This window comes from Ictidomys tridecemlineatus, chromosome 15 (genome assembly GCF_052094955.1).
Source record: "Ictidomys tridecemlineatus isolate mIctTri1 chromosome 15, mIctTri1.hap1, whole genome shotgun sequence".
In the NCBI taxonomy this organism is placed as follows: domain Eukaryota; kingdom Metazoa; phylum Chordata; class Mammalia; order Rodentia; family Sciuridae; genus Ictidomys; species Ictidomys tridecemlineatus.
In genome coordinates this window covers 3,056,760-3,079,668 of record NC_135491.1, presented here as the reverse complement: position 1 = coordinate 3,079,668, position 22,909 = coordinate 3,056,760, and the positions used below count along the sequence as shown (strand labels likewise).

The window sequence follows — 22,909 nt, the reverse complement described above, 5'->3', positions numbered from 1 at the left end:
TCCCACCCACCTTACCTGGAAGTGCATCGGACGCTCTGGTTCTCCCGCCTGACCTCCTTCCTCATTGCTCACACCACGTCTGACATTATGCCACACAGCACGGGCATCGTCAATCTGTCCTCACAGCCTAGCAGGCCCCTCTCTGCAGCACCTGCAAAAGGACACAAAGTGCCTGTAGATTATTTTTATTAGTAGTAGTGCACTGGGGATGGAACCCAGGGTGCTGAACCACTGAGCCACATCCCCAGCCCTTTTTATTTTATATTTTTGTGTTGCTGGGGATTGAACCCAGGGCCTTGTGCATGCTAGACAAGCGCTCTACCAACTGAGCTATATCCCGGACCCCTTTTCATTTTTATTTTGAGACGAGTTCTCTCAAAGTTGCTGAGGGCCTTGCTAAGTTGCTGAGGCTGGTCTGGAATTTGTGATCCTCCTTCCTCAGCATGCTGAGCTGCTGGGCATACAGATGTGCACTACCACGCCTGATTTATTTTTTATTCTTTACCGGGTCTCACTAAATTGCCCAGGCTGGACTTGAATTTGGCATCCTTCTTCCTGAGCCTGCCAAGTAGCTGGGATTACAGGTGTGCAGCCCTGAGCGGGGCTCACACTTCCTGTCTTTATCTTACTTCTTTGCTCTTTCCTCTATCCATCCAGCAAGATCCTTTCAAAATCAGATTATGTCATTTCCAGCTTAAAGGCCTCTAATTGCTTTCCTTTCCACTTAGAACAAAAGCCAGATCCTCTACCATGTCCTAAAATGCCTTCACGATCCAGCTCCGCTGCTGCGTTTCTTACCTCCCATTACATCATCCGTCATTTCCCTCCCTCTCTCTCCCCAACTACATTAGCAGTTGGGCCTTGTCATGCACTAAATAGATTCCCTTCTGTAGGCACTTATGCTAGCTCCGCCCGTGCTTGAGACGTCCAGCCTTGGTTGGGATCTTTGGGTGACGGCTCTTCCTCATCCTTCAGCTCTCAGCTTCAATGTTGCCATCTCAGGATCCTTGAAAAATTAAAAATAGAATGACCAGATGACCCAGGATCGTTCTCTTGGATCCCAAGGAAAGGAAGTCAGGATGTGGAAGAGACGTCTGCACCTTGTTTGTGGCAGAATTCTCAGTCACCAAGGTAGGGAAGCAACCTAAGCACACATCAGGAAAATGTGGCATACATTCACGGTGAAATATCATTCAGCCTTAAAAAAAAAAAAAAAAAACGGGCAGAGGATGTAGCTCAGTGGCAGAGTGCTTGCCTAGCCTGTGCAAAGCCCTGGGTTCATTCCTCAGCACCATAAAAAAGAAAGAAAGAGTTGGGTGCAGAGGCACATGCCTGTAATCCCAGCTATTCAGAAGCCTGGGGCAGGAGGATCACAAGTTCAAGGCCAGCCCCAGCCACTTAGCTAGATCCTGTCTCAAAATAACCTAGGGGTAGAGCACCTGCCTATCATGTGCCCTGAGTTCCATCCCCAGTATTACAAAATAAAGAAAAAGGAATAAGGAACGAGCCCTGTCATTTGCCACAACGTGGACAAACCTGAAGACTTACACCAAATGAAAGAGACCGGGCAACAGAGAGAAAAAGGCTCATCCTCTCACCCACGTGGACTAGAAAACTGTGGACCCTGTGGAAGCAGAGAGGATGGTCACCACCTGCTGAGTCCAGGAGGACCAGGATTCTAGTATCCTGCCCAGAGGACCAGGAGTTTCTGTTAGAAGGAGGAAGAAGCTCAGGGAGCTGATGGTACAACATGGCAGCTATAATTGATAACAATGTATCACAGTATTAAAAACCTCCCAGGAAATTCTAAGCATACAGATCACCAAAAATGATAAGTATGTGGGCAGTGTGCATGTTAAGAAGCTCGATTTAGCCATTCCACAGTGTATGTATGTATCCACCATGTGTCACTCCATAAATATACACAGTTTTGATTTGTCCATGAAAAACAAAATCACTGCTTGTCAGCCACAGTGGCCCATGCCTATCATCCCAGCCATTAGGGGGCTGAGGCAGGAGGATGGAAAGTTCGAGGCGAGCCTCAACAATTTAGCAAGATCTTGTCTCAAAATAAAAAATGAAAAGGGCTGAGGATGTCGCTCAGAGGTACAGAGCCCCTGAGTTCAATCCCCTAGTACCAAAAAAATAAATAAATAAATAAATAAAATAAAATAGAATAAATCACTTCTGATTTGGTAGGCAAGACTTACTATCTCAAACAAATAAACAAAGTCACCACCTCAACCCACCCTCCCCTGCATGGCTCACAGCAGGTGCCTGAGTCTTTCACTTCTTGAACTTTCCATACTGGAAAGCCTCTTATTCATGGCTCTTCTTATTTGGTTGTCTGCCTCTCTCCCTAGAACAGGGCATAGTCATAAACAGAAAGATTGGAAGAATCTAATCGTCTTCATCATCACACAGGATGAATGTGGCTTCCCCACCACAGCCCCTTAGAGGGAGACCTCAGCCCAGGAGCCTTCAACAGTCCGGAAAGCCCAGTGGCCAGGCAGAAGGTGGCCCAGCGGCGGAGCACCTGCCTAGCATGCCCAAGGCCCTGGGCCTTCCCATCCCCAGCACCACAGAAAGACAACCACAAAGAGAAACCCCCACACCAACAGGGTCAAAGGTGGAGTCCCAGCTACTTGGAAGCCAGATGTGGTAGTAGCACATACCCGTAATCCAGCCACCTGGGGGGCTGAGGCGGGACAACAAATTCAAGGCCAGCCTGCACAACCTAGCAAAACCCTGTCTCAAAATAAAAAATAAAAAGGACTGGGGTATCGCTCAGTGGAATAGCATCCTGGGTTCAATCCCTAGCACTAAAATACATACATACATACATACATAAAATACAGTACAATAAGAACAAATGCCAGAGCTGGGGGTGTGGCTCAGTGGTAGAGCGCTCGCCTAGCACCTGTGAGGCACTGGGTTCGATCCTCAGCACCACATAAAAATAAAACAAAGATATTGTATCCACCTAAAAAAATAATTTTTAAAAAAAGAACAAATTGCAAATGTCTCACCACCACAAATGGTAAGTGAGGGGCTGGAGGGATATGCTCTTTAGTTTCATTGAATCATTCTACACTGTATACGCATATTGAAATACCACATTGTTCTCTGTAATGGTAAAGGATCATGCTTTGTCAGTTTAAAATAATATTGACTTGAAGCCAGGGGTGGTGGCTGGCACGCCCCTCTAGTCCCAGCTGGAGTCTGGAGTTTGGGGCTGGTGTGGGCAATATGCAAGACCTTCATCTCAAAGTGATGGTGGTGATGGTGATGGTGATAAGGGAAGTGACCGCTGTAGAAGCAGAATGGAACTCTTTTTGGGAGTGCGTCAGTCTGCATCAGTGCTCAGATTCTAGCAGTGTTTTAACAAACAGTACACGGTAGTCAAGTGAGGATTCTCTTAGGAATGCAAGGATGGCTGATATCAAAAACCATTGTGAGATCTATCATAACAGAGCTAGGTACACAGTAGTCAAGTGAGGATTCTCTTAGGAATGCAAGGATGGCTGATATCAAAAACCATTGTGAGATCTGTCATAACAGAGCTAGGTGGGACAGTCCCTGTGATCCTCCCACACTTCCTAAAAGGGGGCTTGACCAAATTTGGTATCTAAAGATATTTTTTAAACACTGAATAAATAGGAGTTTGTAGTTCCACAGTCATTGGTACCTATGGCCCTCCTGGGCTCCTGGGCTCCTGGGCTGTGAATGGGTTCTCTGGTCTCTACTGTCAGGGTGTCTAAAGTCCCTGCTTCTCAGAACACTCTTGTGGGTCCTCAGCGTATGTGAAATCTATACACCTTGTTTGATATTTGGGGGACTTCCCAGCATGTAAATCCTGACTTATTTGAGTGGGTAGGTGATTCCTCACTGTAGACATACTCATGGGAGTTGATGTCTGGCTTATTAAAATGCTGAAACCTTCTCCCCAGCTCCCTGGTGTAGACAATTGGCTGCTTCTTCTTGGGAAGATTTGGACTAGTGTCAGCCCGCTTTCTGTGGCTATAACAAAATCCCTGAGGCTGAGTACTTTATAAAGAAATTTATGTAGTTCACAGTTCTGGAGATGCATGGAAATAGCTCAGCTCAGGTCTGACAAGAGCCTTCAAACTACATCACAATATGACAACCTGGTGGGAATCCACAAGAAAGGAAGAGTTTATGCTGCCAGAGAGATTTGGAGCTTGGGCTTTCATTTTTGATAATTAACTAGTGTTCTACAAGACTGTATTCATTCCTTCTGAGGGCAGTTCTCCTTATCATGGCCCACTGGGCCCCACTTCTGTTTTGGGGGAGATAGTATCTGGGATTGAACTCAGGGGCACTTGAACACTGAGCCATATCCAATCCCTATTTTGGGGGCTGGCCTCCAACTTGTGATCCTCCTGCCTCAGCCTCTCGAGTCTCTGGGATTACAGGTGTGAGCTGCTGCACCCAGCCCTAGGCCCCACTTCTTAAATGTGGCACCACCTCCCCACACTGCTACACTGGAGACCAAGAGTCCTGCACGGCACCCTGTGATGTGAGTGTGGGTGACGCACTCAGACATAGCAATTAGACAGGAAAGAGGCGGCCATGTCAGGAGGTGTGATGGTGTTGCAGGTCCGGAGAGGCATGGTGTGTACAGAGCTGCAGACGGCAGGGCAGCTCCCAGCCTGGCTGTGGCTGCTTGTGACTTTAGGAACATTCCCTCTGTTATCTAGCCTTGGCTTTTTGCCAAATTCCTGAGCCTGATTCTGTAAGCGTCCCAAGTCTCCTGGGACCTCAATGTCCTTCCACATGCTGCTCCTCTGCTTCACAGGACCAGAGGCAACATCTGTGGCCTGCAGACAAGAACCTTGATAGGCAAAAGCTTTTATGGCAGCCCTGCAGGGGGCCCTCAGGAATCCCCCTTTCTGCAGCGCCGAGGGGCTTTTGCATCTATGAATTGAAGTTCCTTGGCCTCAGCTGCAGATTGGATTCACAGATGGTGTCTCTGCTGTTCCTAAGCAGAATAGGCTTCTGAAGGCTTCTGTTTTGAAGACGTAGGCTGCACTTCGGGGGATGAGGAAGGAAATCTATTTGATTTCTAAAACTCCTGTTGAATGTACTTATCAGATTGGAAATAAACCAAAAGCCTCCATCTAGAGCAAACGGGATGAATGACAGTATGTTCAGCTAGTGCAGCCATGTTGAGAGAGGATTAGGGGACAGCGTCCATGCAACCGAGAGACCTTCAGGATACAGTCCTAGAACAGGGCAGGATGCAGGACAGGGAGTCAGGATGTTGTGTGTGTGTGTGTGTGTGTGTGTGTGTGTGTATAAAAATAAGTGTATATTTCTATTTCATTATGTTCATATAAACACTGGAAGAACATAGGAGAAGCTAATGGGAGGGGTTAGGTCTGAGAGCAAGATTGAGATCATTGTTTAGTGGGGGATGGGACTTCCTTGTGCGTATGCATGCATTTTTGTATCTTAAACTTACTGCTGTATTATTTGTTTAAAATAATATCTGAGTGTTTGTTACATGGCTCAGTAAGCACTGCCTTATATCTTATGAGTATTAGCTGACATGAGTGTACACATTGTGTAGGTATGCATAGATGTGCATGGATATTTCTGGAGAGATACAAAAGCATGATATTATGCAATGGATATTTCTGGATAGATGCAAAATAAATCAGTCAAAGCAGAAGGGGAGAGGAACTGGGCACCTTGAGAACAGGGATAGATGAGGGACTTTATTTTCACCCGTAAACACATACCACCTCAAAACATGCAGCCAGAGAAGGGGCCTTGCCAAGACAAATGAACACAGTGGTCCCTTACCCTGAGGTTTCTGAGGCTTCAGTTTCCTGAAGCAAATAAACTATAAATATCTATATATCTGCACGCACCCTGAGGAAATGAGGGTTGAAGCAAGGGGCATCCACCACTCAGTTACATCCCCAGCCTTTTTATTTTTTATTTCGAGACGGGGTCTTACTAAGTTACTGAGGCTGGTCCCAAACATGTGATCCTCCTGCCTGAGCCTCCCAAGTCATTGGGTTTATAGTGTGCACCATGGTCCCCAGCTGCAGTCTGAAAATATTAAATGGAAAATTCTAGAAATAAGTGATTGATAGGTTTAATTCTGGGAAGCATGGTGAGATCCCACTGTTTCAGTCTTCCCAGCCTGAGAAGTGAACCATCCCTTTGTCCAGGTTGTCCGTGCTGTCTACACTACCCTCGTCTTAGTCGCTGATAGCAATCAGATTGACTGTCAAGGTATCAGAGGGATTGTGTTCAAGTATTTTGAACACAATTATTTTGCTTAATAATGGACTAAAGTCCCAGAGTCATCTTGCTGGCAGTCTGGATACACCAAAGCGAAGCCTCAAAGTGCTTCCTTTATCACTTCACATCATTACAACAAAGGCCAGGACGTACGTAAAACATACTGAGAGGGAGAGACAGGTGTGGGGGCACGCGTCTGCCATCCCAGCTACCCAAGAGGCTGAGGCAGGAGGATTACCAGTCACAGGCCAGCCTCAGCAACTTGGCCAGACCTGTTTCAAAATAAAAAATAGAAAGTTCCGAGGGATGTAGCTCAGTGGCAGAGCACCCTGGGTTCAATCCTCAGCACTGCACCTATACACAGAAGACGCACCGAGAGACCACAGTCACGTGCCTTTTGCCTCAGTACATTGTCAGGATTGTTTTATTTTATTATTACTTATTACTGTTAATCTCTTACTAGGCCTGATCTATACATAAACTTTACCATAGGTGTGTATATAGGGAAAACACAGACCACACAGGGTTTGATTGTCTGTAGCTTCAGCCTCCCCCAGAAAGGGGGGAGCACTACCTAGGATTCCTCACTAGCCCCTCGCCCAGCCTCTCATTGCTGGCTGAAGGAGAAAGTCTCCTGTCAGATCAGGGGAGCCGGGCAGCCACCAAAGGAGGCAGATTTTAAAAGGCTGCCACACGGGGCTTTATTGAGATATCACTCCCGGGTGGAACTCCATCAGACCCAGAGGGGACAGGGGAAGGGTCTGAGGAGAAACCGTGTGGAAGCTCGACTGGACTGACTTTTATGAGGCTTACAGCAGGAAAGGAAGGGCTTGGGGACAGGAAAAGGTGTTTTTAGGGTCCCTAGTCCCATTGGAGTTGGTCAGGGGAGTTGGCTGAACTCCAGGATTGGCCAGGGGGTCCTGCTGATTGACAGGCATGAGTCAGGAGATCTCGCTGATTGACAGGCATTTCCACCGGCAGCTGGGCACCTGATAGATGTTCCTTTCCCCGGCTCAGGCTGCTTTGTTCTAAGTTGCCACCACCGACCTAACATCGCCTGAGCTCTAAAGCCACAGGGAAGTAAATCCTACCAGCACATGAGCAAGTGTGGAAGCAGATCCTGGCCCAGTTCAGCCTCCGGATGGAAACCCACTCCCAGACCAAGCCCTGATTCCTGTCTTGCAGAGAGCCCAGCTCCAAAACGGTGAAATGCAGAAATGGTGAGATAAGAAAACGGTGAGGCAAGGCATTCTGTGTGGTTTTAAGCCACTAGTGTGGCTTGTGTTGTTTACAGAGCAATAGATCATTGATGCTCTCTGCTAGGCAGGGAGTGTGTTAAGAGGGACCAGGATGTGGCCATAAAAAGAATGAGGTAGGGTCTGCTGGGGGGGCGCCCAGGCCTGTGACCCCAAGTGACTGAGGGGTGAGGCAGGAGGATCGCCAGTCGGACGCCAGCCTGAGCAGCTCAGGGAGACCCAGGCTCAAAATAAAAATACGGAGCTGGGGATGTGGCTCAATGGTAGAGCACCCCTACACACACCCACACCCACACCCACACACTCACACACACACACACACTCACACACCCACTCACACACACACACACACCCCCACACACTCACACACACACACACACCCCACACACACACTCACACACACACCCACACACACACTCACACCCCCACACACCCACACACACACTCACACACACTCACACACACACACTCACACACACCCACACCCACACACACCCACACCCACACACACACACACATACACACACACTCACACACACACCCACACACACCCACACCCACGTTCACACACACACTCTCACACACCCACACACACGTTCACACACACACACACACTCACACACACACACACTCACACACACACACACACACCCACACATACACACACACTCACACACACACACTCACACACACACTCACACACACACACAATGGGGTGGGGCTGCGGTGCAGCCCTGAGTTTGAAACTAAGCATCCTCAAAAGGAGGAGTCAAAAGTTGAAGAGAAGGTTGGCATGAGATGCAAAGAGTTTCTTTATTGTTAGAGAAGAGTCCTGGCTGGGCACGGAGGTCTGTGGTTTCAGAATGGGGAAGTGAAGAGCTTCCCCGAAAGAGCTTCTATTTTCTATTTAAAGACCTAGAGGGAGCAGAGGGGGAAGAGAGTGCCAAAGGTTGAGGAGAGTGGAAATAGGGTGCAAACTGAGTGTCCCTTATCCAGAATGCTTGGGACCAGATGTGTTTGGAGAACCAGATTTTTTTCAGATTTTGGAATAGTCAAGTACACCAGACTGTCTTGACGACGTGACCCAAGGCTAAACATGGAATTTTTGTACACGGAGCCTGAAGGTAATTTTACATAATACTGTTTAAAAATATATTTTTAGTTGTACCTGCACACGATGCCTTTATTTATTTATTTATTTTTATGTGGTTATGGGGCTCGCACCCAGTGCCTCACACGTGCTAGGTAAGCCCCCCACCACTGAGCCCCGGCCCCAGCCCTTCTACAACACTTTCAATAACTTTGTGCATGAAACAAAATTTCACGGTATGAAATTTTCTACCCGTGGTGTCATTTCAGTACTCGAAAAGTTTTTGTATTTGGAGGGGATTTCTGATTTGGGCCAAGGATGCTCCAGCTGGCCTGCGGCGTGGCTTACTGGTGAGGCACTTGCTTGGAGTGAGCAAGGCCCTGGGTTCCATCCCCAGCACGAAGCAAACAAACAAATACCTGCAGCCTCCACCTGTTCTTGCCATACAGGAAGCGGAGGAGTAGAGAGATCTTCAAGAGGACTGCGATGCGGCTGTGGGTGGTGATGAGGGCCTGTTTGAACTTGGTCATCAAAGGCAGTCTTGATGTCCCAAGCCTATAGACCCAGCACGTAGGGGGAGGAGGTGGGGAATCACTGGAGCCCAGGAGTTGGGAGAACAGCGTTTGGTGATGTGTGGCGGAACGACTTGCCTCCGCCTTGGGCCTTTCTGCAGCCATGATGAACAGCTGAGGTCAGCACAGCACTGCCTTTTCTTCTCCAGGACTGGGGCAGTACCAACACAGGGGGCACAGGAGTGTTGGGTACCTGAGGTGGCCACAGTGCGACTGAAATTGGATGTGCAGTCACATCTAAACAAGGACGAAAGGAGAAAGGCTGGAGAACTGGGTTTCTCCTGGGGAAGGAAAGGCCTAGTGGGAGTTCCGAGCTGAAGGGGAAGCCGTGGGCAGGAGAGCCGTGGATAACGGAGGGGGGGGTGTGTCTGCCTCAGGGAGTGCAGTCAGTGCTGCAGGTCTTCGAGTCAGTGGCTTTAAATATTTTCACATCGTGGGGCAAAAAGAAACAGGAAGCTCTTCCTACAGCACGTGGCTCCACAGACGAGGCTGCCATGGTCAAGGCCAGCAGTCCACTCGGAAGACAGAGGGATTCCAAACCTCATGGCCACCTGCAGGACGGATCCAGGGCACAGCAAGTGGGAAGCCCGTGACGCCAAGTGGCCAGGAGGCCCACAGACGGCGGAAAGGTATTATCGCCAGAAAACAGCTTAGGGGCTACCTCTCAATAAAGGCAAGGGGAGGAGGGAGCGAAAGCCCAAGTGTGGGGGAGGAGTGGGGCTCATGGAAAGTGCCTGCAAGGCTGGGTTCCATCCATGGCACCGGGTGGGGTGGGGGGCGCTCTCATAGGGGAGTTTGCCTGGAAAAGGTCCAGAGGCCAGAGAGCAAGAGGAATTGGAGCCGGTGGTGATGGAGACTGACGGTCAGCTCTAGCAGGAGTCTTCCTCCTTCTGCCTGGCTCTGGGTGCAGAGGCTCCCCCATCCCGAGAAACCCAGCCTCCCTGGGAAAAGCTGAAATGTGGACAGAGAGGGTCCCCCTTCACAGGGCCCAGGACACCATCAGGGCAGCTCCAAATGTAGCTGCTCTTCCAGGCGTGATCACCTTATGGAATGGAAGCCACTCAGCCCTTGGCATCTAACAGGGCCGCTCTACCACAGCACGCGGGAAACTGAGGAGCAGTTTGCCTGCCCGCAGGATGGTGGATGAAGGAGCCGAATGGCGACCCCAAAGATATGTCCACATCCTGGGCTCTGGGAGCTTCCTTTCCAGTACTTTGAGGTCTACAAGACGAATCTAGAAAATTTACTATTTATTTTTTTAGTTTTCGGTGGACACAACATCTTTATTTGTATGTGGTGCTGAGGATGGAACCCAGCGCCCCGCGCATGCTAGGCGAGCGCACTACCGCTTGAGCCACATTCCCCAGCCCAAATATTTATTTTTTAGTTTTAAGTGGACACAATATCTTTTATTTTATTTTTCATGTGGTGCTGAGAATCAAACCCAGTGCCTCATGCATGCTAGGCGAGCACGCTACCACTTGAGCCACATCCCCAGCCCCCATTTATTTATTTATTTAAATTAATTGAAGTAACACTGTCCTTCCAGTGGCTGAGGGAGTTCCATACTTTCTTTTTATGACATCATCAAGTGCCACAGCTCTTACAGAACAACTTTGATGCTATGTGAATGCTGCCATTTTGCTAGCACTGATATGGCTCTTGGGTCCTCCAATCCATTGGAACTCTTTACTCCATTCATTTTAATTTTCATTACAACTCTTACAAAGGGGGTGCTTCTAGGTATTTAGGTCCATGTTCTATTTTAAGGCTATATATCTGGTTTTCATAAATTGTCCAAGCCTGTGCTGGCTGCCATCTTGCCGAGGCAATCAGTTTAACAAGGAGGAAACATTTATTTTGGCTCATTGACTCCATGGCTTTGGGCCCACGGTGAGGCAGAACATCACACCAGGGAGCATGCAATAGAGGACAGATGCTCATCTGGTGGAGGCCAGGGAGCAAGATAAGAGAGGCGGGCCCAGGGTCCCACAGGTTCCACCACCCAACAGCATCGTCAGCTGAGGACCAAGCCTTCAACAACAGGGTCTTTAGGGCTCACTGAAGAGCTAAGCATAACACAGTGATAGCTATCATGATGGGAGAGAGAGGGAGATTTGATCAGACACCCAGGAGAGAGCAGTGTGGAGATGGAGGCAGGGAGGCCTGCAGAAGCCAGAAGAGGGTGGGAGCCCTTGTTCACGGGCAGAACTTGGAGAGATTAATGTTTTCTATTGTTTTAAACTACACAGATTCTGATAATTTGCCAGGTACAGTAGCACACAACTGCAATCTCAGCTACTCAGGAGGCTGAAGGAGGAGGGTCTCAAGTTGGAGGTCCTCTTGGTCAACTTAGCATCACCTTGTCTCAAAGTCAAAGAAATTTGTGTGTGTGTGTGTGTGTATTGAACACAAGGGTGATTAACCACCGAGCCACATCCTCAGCCCTTTTTATTTTTTATTTGAGACAGAGATCACAGGCGTGTGCACCACACCCAGCCGAGATAGTAACTTGCTAATTGCTGAGGGTCTTAAGTTGCTGTGGATGGCTTTGAATTTACAATCCTCCTGCTTCAGCCTCCTGTGTGGCTGGGATTATAGGTGTGTGCCACCCCTGCCTTGTTCAAAGTAAGATTTTAAAAGAGAGCTGGGACTGTAGTTCAGTGGTAGAGTGCTTGCCCAGTGTCGGGAGCTGCCACATAGCAGGAACCAAGCGTCCCCTAGCCCTGAGTGATGGGAATGTGGAGATGGGGCAAGCCAGCCCTGGGCTGTGTGTGTGTGAACTATGGGCATTAAGCACACAAAGTGGACTGAATCCACGTTGCCCTCTGTTTGGATGGGCCTCGCTCTACCAGGATCCCCACATAGCTCCTGAGATGGGCATGGCCTCCCTAGATGCAGACATCAGGAAGCTACACTCAACCCCCTGAAACCTGACCCCTTGCCTCATTTGAATGGCTTCTTTCCCGTAAAAGGGTTCAGCATGTGCTCCTCTCTCTCGTTCCATGGACCCCTAAGATCAGAGGAGCCATCACAGGACCCAGAGAGAAAGGTATTTCTTTGTCTCAGAGTGATTATTTTGTGCAGCCCAGTTCACCTGGAGTGACCCTGAGTGTTTAGTCAGTAAGTGTGAATTCGATCCCCAGTAGCATGAAAAAAGAAGACAAGAAGAGGAAAAGATTGTGATCATGTGTGCCGGTGCCCTAGGAAGCTAACTGGGACGGATGGCAGTTCTAAAGGTGAAATTCTTTCTTCAAGTCACTTCCAAATGGACTCCCCAGGAGAACAGGTATTTCAAGACCTTCTGGACAGCTTTCTGGTCCGCTGCTCTGATGATACTGTGCTGATAAGACCCCCAAACCAGGAAGGAACAGATACAGGGGAGGTGATCAGTCCCAGGAGACTGCCAGTGTGCACCTCAGGGAAGACACTGGGAACCCTAGAGCCGGAGGCCAGTAAGAACGTTCTCTCCTGATAAAGACGAGATTCCATCTTGACCCCTGTGTCACTGGTGAAAAGGGAAGATGTCCTCCAGGGCAGTGGGCACTTCTTAGCCTGCTTTGTTCCAACACAGGAGAGTCTCGTAAATATTCATGGGTGGCTGAACAAATGTCAAAAGGGCCCAAAGTATGGTACATCTGTATGAGACTGTGATACACTAAATATGTCCTTTAAAATATACCAGTGCCTTCCCAAATTCTGTGTGCCCTTCTAGCAAATCATCAAACCCAAGAAGGAGGTCCTGGGGTTCCTGATGCAGCAGTGTTGGGAGCCATGGGAGGCCCAGGCCCCACTTGTGCGTCTAGTGGGGGAAGCCTGGTAGGACAGGGCCATATCAGCCGTAGGGCAGCGCTGGGAGGGAATTACAACACTGGTCGCCCAGTTGGTGCCTGCCGGTGTATAAAATTTAACAGAAACTTGACTTTTGGTGTATGAAATAAAACCCACATGTTTAGTGTTAGAAGCTCTAGAAGTGAAAAGTGGAGTAAAATCTGTATCCCAGGCGAACTCTCCCCCAAACAGAGAGTGTCACAGGGAATGCTATTATGTCATCTGGTAGGTCACAGGCTGCTCTGTGGCTCCCAGTCAGACTTCCACTAGCCTCCCCAGTGCTTGCTCAGTAGACTCCTGAGCCCATGGCCAGGGTGGGCCACCAACCTTAGCCAGCTCTGTCACTGAGGAGTGCCCACCTTGTTGGCAGCAGCCACGGCTGAGCCCCCACCAAGGCACAGATTCCTAGCAAGGTCGTCAAGGCCTGGTCAGTGGAGGATTACACTGGACCCCTTCCATCAAAGATTGGGCAATGAGTTTTTCCTCCCTGGAATAAATAACTCTGGCCTTGCTATTTGCTTTCCTTGCCCTTTGCACTTCTGCCAAAAGCAGCCTTTCTGTGTGCAATGAATGGCTCTATTCACCACGAAGTTAACACACACGCAATATTGCTTCTGATCAGGGAACTCAATTTACGAAGAGGTCAGCGTGTGTGTGGGGGTGCTGTCCATGTACCCCATCACCCCAATGCAGCTAGCCTTGTGGAACAGAGGCACAGCCTGTGGGAGACGTGGTGGCAGTTCCAGGTTGGGGATAACCTCTTGGGGTTGGGGTGCTGTCCTACAGGACGGGTAAACACTGAACCAAGGACACATATGTGATGCCAGATTACACAGACTTGGGAACCTAAGAGGGCCATTTCTGAAAATCACACCCAGTGACTCACTCTTCAAATGTTTGCACCCTGGGCTGGGGGTGTAGCATGAGACCTGCGTTCCATCTCCAGCTCTAGGGGGAAACAAAAAGAAAAAGCCAAATGTTTGCGTGCTTTTCCTGCTACCCTGAACCCTGCGATGGAGGGGTTTGAGTGCCTAGAGAGGACATGCTTCCACCACAGGGCACAGCATAGTACCCCTGTAAGCAGAGGTCCTTCTGAACCTCAAGTCTGCCACAATGGGGTCAGGCAAAGGGGGTGACTAGGCAGGAGGGGGGCAGAGGTGGGGCCAAGGAGGTATGTCAACAACCTGGGGAGGTTCCAGGGAGCTTTCCACTAATGACTGACTTCTATCAATACACAGGCCCACCCTTTTTAGACAAGGCCAGATACTGGGAGCGGTAAAAACCCCTCCCGGTCACCTCACCCCCAAAGTAAAAGCCTTCCCCTGCTGGTTGCTGTAGCCCATGCCAGGGCAATTTAGCAGGACCCTGTCTCAAAATGAAGAGAGGTGGAAGATATAGCTCAGAGGCAGAGCACTTAGCAAGCAGGGAAGCCCTGTATCAATGCCCAGTGCAGCCAAACAAACAAACAAGCAAACCCCTCCCCGACGCAGGACACAGAATGACGAAGGGTCTGTACCCCCCTCACTCTGCGGGGGGCACAAAACCGAGCTTACAGGCTCTCCTTTCCTCCTCATCTCTGCCCCCACCCCTGCAGAGCTAGCAGCCTGGTCCCCCACCAGCCCCTCCCTCCTCCGTAGGGCAGGCAGGCGGGTACACCTAGCTCCCACGCCCTTTGGACCCCTCCCTCCGCCACGCGCGCGTCGTCCCCCGGAAGGGGTCCAGCGGCAGCAGCGGAGGAAGCTGCGGTTAACTGAGCGTCGGGAAGCCTCCGCAGTCGCCATCAGGCCCCGCCCAGCTGCAGCCGAACTGGGCCGCGCCCGGGACCGCTGCAGAGCGCGGTGAGTGAGCGCGGCCAGGAGGGAGGGAACCGGGCGTCTGGGTCCTCGCCCAGCCCCTCCCCGGGGGCCCAGCCCCTCCTCGGGGCACCCCGACCTTCAGCTCCCTTTTCTTTCTGGGCTTCAGTCCGTTTCAGGGCCGCAGAGCCGCCCCTAAAAAAATGAACCCTGCAGCCCTTCTCTGCTTTGGACATTGATCCACTGCATCCCTTCCTCTGGCAGAACCCGGAATCCAGAGCCCCCAGACCCAGCCGTGTCCTCATTAAGACTCGAGTCCCTGCCTGTCCAGGAGCCGGGAATGCAGGCCAAAAATATCTTTCCAGGCCCTGAAGGCTCGCTTTTAACCCCTTCTGCTCCTAAAACCCTGGGAGTCTGAATTCAGAATCCTGGCCCGCCAGCTTAGGCAGCATGTGGAACCCAGTAATCCGTACCCCAAACTCCTACTGCATGGGGTCCAGGAATTTTGCTACAACACCCTTCCACCCCTATTGACTGTGATATCTGAGACCCAGGAGTCTGACCCCCCTCCCACCCTGTCCTTACACCGCAGATACCAGTGTAAATGTGGTTTAAGGGACCTCTTCCCAAGATCCTTAAATACAGGAATCTAGCCTCCACTCCTTCATAGGAACCCAAGAGTCAGGGATTCTAGCCAGCCAGGACTTCATGTAGAGCCTAGGATTGGCACCCTCAACTCCATCTTCTTTTTGGGGAGACAGAGACCCTAGCACGCAGATCCTATTCAACCCCGGGGTCTGGTTCCCCAATCCGTTGCAGCCCAGGTAGCTAAGGTTTCGTCTGTATTAGCCGAGCGGCGGACTGGAGCAGACAAGGAGGGCGGGGGGCGGGGGAGACATGAAGGGAGAGGCCCAATTGAGTGAGATGAGGCTGGAGTGGGGACCTGAGTTGGGGGGCTCTGTTCTAAACAAACCACAAACATGTGGGTTTCTATGGAAACAGCCTTTCCCGGCCTATCCTGAGACTTCTCTAGGCCGTGTCGGGAAGGCATCCCCCAGGAGCCCCCACTCCGCCAGCTGTTGTGTCTTCCTGTTTTGTCACCATGGCAACGGTGACCTCAGTTCTCCACCGGGCTTACTGGTGGAGCCCAGGCTCCGCTACAAGCTTCAGCTCAGGAGGGGCGTGGTGTAATCATGCCCCGCCCTCAGGGCGGGCAGGGGATAGCCCCAGCTTGGGGAAGTCCCTTCCTACTGCCCCGGCCGCTAGCCTGGCCGCTGCCCGCGGCCCGCCCCCCGCCCCGCCCGCGCTCCCTCCCCAGCCCGCCAACCCTCCCCAGCTCGCAGACCCTTCTGGTCTGCAGCTGTCGCGCTTGCTTCAGCCGCAACCGCCGCTGACCGAAGAGGTGAGGCTGACGGACCCCCCAGAGGGCGGGAGCAGCGGTTCAATGTCCTTGGGTCCAGAGGGAGGAGTGGGCTGTGATTCGCAATGTCTACGTCCCTAGAAAGACTAGGGCTGGACCAAGATTCCAGGATTCTGCGGAGTAGAGGGTTGAGAACCTGGACTGAAAGAGCAGAGCTGGGGCCTGGACCCTGGGTCTGAGGGAGGAGGGCTGTGGACTGGAGGAGGAGTGGTGCCGGGACCCCTGGGCCTGAGGGCGTGGACACAAGATGGGCCTCCCAGGTGTCTGGCTGGGCTGGAATCTGGTGTGCGAGGTGCTCTGGAGAGGAAGAGGGGAGGGACTTGGGACTGGGACTCCTGGGTTTGGAAAGTGGCTGTACTTCAAAATTTCTGATCCTCTCCCTCCCGGGGTGGAACTTTGTGCTTCCCTGCAAGGCGGGGTCTGCCGTCCGGCCAGGGAGGCCAGGAAAGCACAGGCTGTCTAGCTCATGGTGTGGAGGAAAGCCGATTCGGGGTTCGGGGCGGCCTCGGTGTCTAGGGAGAGATGGGTGTGGCGCCTGGAATGGAGGGGAGGGCGCCGAGGTGCTGGGTGTGGCTGGGGAGTCCTCCGCGTGGAAGCCCGAAGGGGCGTTTCCTCTCCCAGCTTTGAGTCTGCGGCTTTGCATTCCCGAGCTCTGACCTCAGGCAGCTGCTGGAGGCCTTCTGGGCGGGGTGGACCCCCACCTCTCCGCAGGATCCCCCTCCCCGCCGCCCTGCAGACCCACCTTCCACTAGGAGTGAGTGGAAGTCACTCCTCCTTCCCCCTCCGGTGGGCGGCTGGGCAGTACCCGCCTTCAGGAGCTAGGGGGGTGCGGCTAGTCCCGACTTCCTGCTAACAGGTCCTGGCTGGGTCTGGGGAGCTGGAGGTGGCTGACTCCATCCACGTGGCACCTCCCAGGTGCCCGCTAGGCGAGCCCTCGCCGGGGACCTGCGTTCATGAATGTGTGGCTACTGATCTCCGGGCATCCTGTGCCAGATTTCCGGCCTGGAGCCAGAGGGCCTCCGCAAGGTGAAGCTGGGCGTCTGGGATCCCAGCTTAGTACTCCTTCATGGAGGTCTAGGTCCCCGGCCCGTAATTACAGAGCTCACACTTTTGGAACTCAGAAATTCGGCCTGCCATCCCTGCTAGGACCTGGGGGTCGGGGCGCCCCTCCCCTGACAGCGGGCGAGGGGTGGGCAAAGCGCTGGCCAGTGCGGGTCTGGGGTCCCGGCACCGCCTCTCGGTCCGCGCCACATTCCAGATGGCTGCACCGACTTGAAGCCCTTATAAGGCGCGGAGACGTCGCGCGCGGCTGGGCAGCCCGCCCCCGCAGCCACCGCCCAGTGCCTCCCGCCTCGCGCCGCGCACTTCCCTGGCCAGGGCTGGGTTAAGATCGCACACGCCCCTCGCTGGCCGCGGGCCGTGCTCCTTCGCCTGTTTCTCTTCACTCCCGCCCGCAGTTTGTATCTGGGGAGGAAGAAGGGGCGGTGTTTCTCTAGGGTCAACTCCTCTTCGCGTCTGGGCTTGGAGCCAAGTCCTGGCCCCGACCCGGAGGCGCGCGGAGGCTGAGGAGTCCATGGCCGGCGCTGGCCGCTTGGGCCCTGGGGGGAGGAGCCAGGTCAGCCAGCTGTGAGCTGACACAGGGCCTCTCTCCGCTCCAGGGGCGCTGACCAGTCTTCTCCAGGTGTACCACTGAGTCGCCTTCATTGCCCGATCTTTCTCTTTGGCCGGCTCAGCTAAGACCGCAGGTGAGTGCCCTGAGGTCCTAACACCTGGGTCTGAGGGAAGAGCCTGGGGCCTGAGGGAGGAAGGTTGGAGTCCAGACCTCCACCTGAGGGAAGAGAGACCTGAAGCTCGGCTCCCAAGGAATGGGCCTCAGGCATCCGTGGGGGAAGTAGGGTGTTCTGTGTCCTCTGGGAGCTGTTTGGGACAGGCCTCTGGAGAGGTAAGGCCTGGCTCTTGTTCTGCTGTGAGCCTGACACTGGAGAGAGGAAAGGTTTTTGGCTGAGAGCCACGTCCAGATATTTTTAGGGATGTCAGCTGAGATTAGACATTTTTGCATCCTGAGGAAGGGTCTGAGCCTCTGGTCCTGATACCTGAGGGCCTTTAGGATGAGGCATGGGAGATGTATAATTTGGAAGTGGGGAGAAAGGTGTCTCTAGAATGTGACTCACCTGAGACTGAGGGCTGAGTGATTGACCGGTGGAGGCCAGGGACTCCAGTGCGAGGAGCTGGGGTGGGGTGAGTTGGGAATGGGAGCAGCTGAGTTTCCCAGAACTTGGGGGCTCCTGGGGGAGGGGACACTCAGTGTGAGGGAACAGACAAAGGAGAAAACTTGGCCTTCCTTGGTTTTTGGTACTCTAGATCTAAATCTGATTCCTGACCTCTGCAGAGAGAGGTGGGAGCAGCAGTTTACAGCCCCTTCCAGAAGCTTGTAAGACCATCAAGGTGGGAGGTTGGAGCTCTGATCAGACATGTGAGAACACAGCACGTGGAAGTTGAACTCTTGGATAAGTAGGACCCGGAAATGTCTGAGTGGCTATTAGTTCATAAAAGAAGGAAGCTTGTTTATAGGGGCTAGAGTGTAGAGCCTTCAGTCTCCATAAGGAGGAACTTCAGAGGGGATTTTGGAGCCTGCAAGATAGGCCTCTTGTCTTCCTATTTGAATCTAGAAGAATTCAAAATGTTAAGTGGCTGGGTTGCTGGTCGCCGAGTCCCATCTGTAAGGAGGAAAGGAGTTTTGAGTGTCTGGAGGGGGCAGGAGAAATACAGAGACCCAGAATTCTGGGATCTGACTTGGGTGAGGTAGTCTGAGCCAAGAACCAGGGTGACCAATTCATTCTTATATGCCTGGGACTGTCCTGTTTTGCACACTGAAAGCCCCATGTCCTAGAATAATTTGTCCTAGGACAAATGAGGGCTGGGCCACGGGATTTCTTTGTGTGGGACTTCACTGAGACATTGTCTTTTGCCTTTTGCAGCCATGGCGGTGACGGTGACCCGCACGACCATCACAACCACAACAACGTCCTCAGGCCTGGGGTCTTCAACGATTGTGGGGTCCCCTCGCGCACTGACCCAGCCCCTGGGCCTCCTGCGCCTGTTGCAGCTGTTGTCCACCTGTGTGGCCTTCTCACTGGTGGCCAGTGTGGGTGCCTGGATGGGCCCCATGGGTAACTGGTCCATGTTCACCTGGTGCTTCTGCTTCTCCGTGACCCTCATCATCCTCATCGTGGAGTTAGGTGGGCTTCAGGCCCGCTTCCCCCTGTCTTGGCGTAACTTCCCGATCACCTACGCCTGCTACGCAGCCCTCTTCTGCCTGTCGTCCTCCATCATCTACCCCACCACCTACGTGCAGTTCCTGTCTCACGGTCGTACCCGGGACCACGCCATCGCAGCCACCGCTTTCTCCTGCATCGCGTGTGTGGCTTATGCCACTGAAGTAGCCTGGACCCGGGCAAGGCCTGGTGAGATCACGGGATACATGGCCACTGTGCCAGGGCTGCTCAAGGTGCTAGAGACCTTTGTAGCCTGCATCATCTTCGCCTTCATCAGCAACCCCTCCCTGTACCAGCAGAAGCCGGCCCTGGAGTGGTGTGTGGCAGTATATGCCATCTGCTTCATCCTGGCAGCCATAGCCATCTTGCTGAACCTGGGGGACTGTACCAATATGCTGCCCATCCCCTTCCCCAGCTTCCTGTCAGGTCTGGCCCTGCTGTCTGTCATCCTGTATGCCACTGCCCTGGTCCTCTGGCCTCTGTACCAGTTCGACGAGAGGTATGGTGGCCGTTCCCAGCGGGCGAGGGATGGGGCCTGTGCTGTCCGTCACCCCCACTTTGTGTGTGACTGGGACCGCCGACTGGCTGTGGCCATCTTGACAGCCATCAACCTGTTGGCGTATGTGGCTGACCTGGTGTACTCTGCCCGCCTGGTGTTTGTCAAGGTCTGAGACTCACAAAGGGCTCCCGGTCTCCTTCCAACCTCTTCATTCTTCCCATCAGCGTCTGCAGTTGGTTCTTTTTCCTCTGAGTCCTTCTTCCCTCTCTCTTTTCTTTATGCTTCTCCAACTTTTCTTCCCTTTCCTCTTGCTGTCTCCCTTCCTTTCCTTCCTGTTTTGTTTGCTTGCCCACATTGTGTTTTGCGCCCAACTGTTTCTCCCCAGTCCCCCTCTGCCTCTTCTCACCTCTGGTTTTTCCTGTAGCCTGTTTCCTAGTTACCTCTTCCTCCTCCTTCGGGAGCCCTGAGACCTTTCTGTCTCCCTCCACCCCACCCCCAAAGGTGCTGAGCTCCACACACCCCACACCCTTCACTTCAGCTGTTCATGCCTGGCCTCCTGAGGGGCCTCATTGCCAAAGCATGCCTGCCCGCCCTAGCTGTGCCTTAGTTCTTGTGTATTTGTGTGTTGGTGGGGGGGTGAGGGTAGGTAGGTAGGCACCAGCCCCCCATTCTCCCAGTGGAGGAGGGTGTACAGTGCACCTCCCCTTTAAAGTAAAAAAAAAAAAAAAGAAATCTCTGGAGGTAAATAATTCCTAGTGGGCGGGAGGCTTTAAGCACAGACCATGGGTCCCTAGGCCCTGCCTGGCACTCAGTCTTGCCAAGGTTGACTGCAGAATTGTTGCCAGGCTTACTAAAATCCCACTGCCCCAAGGCCGTCTTAAAGGCAGCAAGAGGTGCAGATGCCTTTTATCCTAATTATTCTGGACTATTAAAAAGAAAAAAACTGGCAAGAACCACATGGTCTTGAAGATGACCATCTGACATATTTGTGAGGGGCAGTGACGTGGTCCTCAGTGTTAAAAATAACATGTCCTGCCTTGGCAGGGATGGGAATAAAATGGCCACTGCCAGCCTTAAAGGCAACATATGCCTGGGTTTTTCTTTTCTTTTTTTTTAAATTTTTCCTGGTCATGAGGGCAGAAATTACTGGTAGCCCTATTCTTCCAGAGCAAAGTTTCTTTTCAGCTTTCTTTTCTTTATGGGTGGGTGGGGAATGGGGATTGCTGCTGCCATAGCCAGAGGGATGGCATTGCTTGAGTGTGGTGCATGTGCACGTGTGTTTCTGTGTGCTAGATGCTTCTTGCTGCTGCTTCCTGCTTCTCTGGGACTCACATGCATAATGTGATATATAAATGTATAAATATATATTTTATTTTTTTTAATTCCCTGGAGCTTTTGGTTCCAATAGCTTGTGCTGTCAGTCATCAAAGCCTTGTCCCTTCCCCACTCCCACATCCATAATGTTCTTTATAAAAATCTCAATATAAAGATAAAAGGAGAACTTGTGCTTTCTTTATTTCTGGGGAGGACTCCAGGAGAGTGGTGATGTCCAGACAGATTTCTCAGTCTGATGGAGGAGGAGGTTGGAACCAAGATGATCCTGGCCACATCCGAAAAACCTAGCTGTGCAGGGTGTTTTAATCCCAGCAACTAAATGCAGGAGGATCACAAGTTCAAGGCCAGCCTGGGCAACTTAGCAAGGCCCTAAGCAAGTTAGTGAGACCCTGTCTCAAAAAATAAAAAGGGCTGGGGATGTGGCTCAGTGGTAAGGCACTTCTGGGTTCAACCCCCAGCACCCTCTCCCCTGCCAAAAAAAAACCAAAGCTAACATAGCAGAATCTGGGTCTTCTGGATTCCTCCCCAAGCCATTAGGGCTGGATGGGATTAAAAATGAACAAGATTTTCCCTTCCTTGGTGTCCCTTGAGCACCTCAGAAACACAGTGTCCCACTGAGTGCAGCATCTTTTCTCCAACATCAACTCTTCCTCCCAGGTTCCCTGCCCAGCCACAGACTCTCAGAGCTGAGAACCCAAGCACCTGGTCTAAAACACTCTCTATTCCTTCTAAGTACCATTTACATCTGTTCCCCACCTGAGCTACTGCCCCAGCCTCCTTGACCATCTTACCTCTGGCCTTCCCTAGCCTCAGAGAATTTCCCAACATCCATAGCTGATCCTGCCCTGTCCTGTTGAAATCCTTCCACATCTCACCCCACGTGCCTACAGGTGCTATCAAAAACCCTCAGTGGCATTCAAGGCCTTCAGGTTCTGAGCCTGCCAACATTCCTGCTATCATCAGCTCCATGGTCTTATCTGCTGGGTGCGCCTGACCACACACCCTGATTGAGTGTAGTACTCCTGCCGTGAACCTCTGTCCCACAGGTCCTGGTTCCCCAAACTGAGGACAATATCTAGGAAAACTCCAAAATCACGCAACCTCCTTTGTGCCCTTACACCTGCAAAAGCAATTAGGAAGAGATACTGAAAAGTTTGGAAGAAGGCGGGGTAGGGCCAAGTAGGGCACATTCCTTTTGGGTAAAGCAAAGCTGCTTCATCTCTGCGGGAGTCCGACCTGCACCCCAGCCGCCTTCTCAGAGGGCTTCTCCTTCCCCTCCCCTGCCCCGGCCTCCGGAAGGCACCAGAAAGAATACCTATCACCATCACCACGGGGGCGGAGAAAGCGTTGGGCACTCGGGAAAGGGCCGAGGCCGCTGGCCTAGAGGGCGGAGGGGCTCCTAGTCCAGTCTCCAGGGTCTGCCAGCCGAAATCCTGGAGCTGGGGCGAGGGCAGAGGACCCACGCCTCCAGAGGGAGCGCTCAGCACCCGGCGGCCGCGCCTGCGGGACCCCGCCTACCTCGCGGCCCCGCCCACCGCGCGGCCCCGCCCACCGCGCGCGGC

At 52.2% G+C, this 22,909-nt stretch overlaps 1 protein-coding gene and 1 pseudogene across 4 annotated transcripts; one reads left to right on the top strand and one right to left on the bottom strand.

Moving 5' to 3' along the window:
* Positions 1-10,716: 10,716 nt before the first annotated feature.
* Positions 10,717-13,477, bottom strand: LOC106145495 (ubiquitin-conjugating enzyme E2 variant 1 pseudogene; annotated as a pseudogene).
* Positions 13,478-14,675: 1,198 nt separating this feature from the next.
* Myadm (myeloid associated differentiation marker) lies at positions 14,676-21,513 on the top strand. 4 transcript variants are annotated; one of them, XM_078031490.1, is made up of 3 exons: positions 14,676-14,863; positions 17,897-17,983; positions 19,217-21,513. In XM_078031490.1, the coding sequence occupies exon 3, from the start codon at positions 19,219-19,221 to the stop codon at positions 20,182-20,184; it is 966 nt and encodes a 321-aa protein (XP_077887616.1). In that variant the 5' UTR covers positions 14,676-14,863; positions 17,897-17,983; positions 19,217-19,218; the 3' UTR covers positions 20,185-21,513. The 4 variants fall into 4 exon arrangements, with proteins under 4 accessions (XP_077887616.1, XP_005342312.1, XP_005342313.1 ...); XM_005342255.3 differs by lacking the exon at positions 14,676-14,863 and adding an exon at positions 16,071-16,220; XM_005342256.5 differs by lacking the exon at positions 14,676-14,863 and adding an exon at positions 17,106-17,264.
* The last annotated feature ends 1,396 nt before the right edge of the window (positions 21,514-22,909 follow it).

Bases quoted from the DNA above. Each gene is read 5' to 3' on its own strand.
- Myadm (XM_078031490.1), top strand. From the start codon at position 19,219: ATGGCGGTGACGGTGACCCGCACGACCATCACAACCACAACAACGTCC.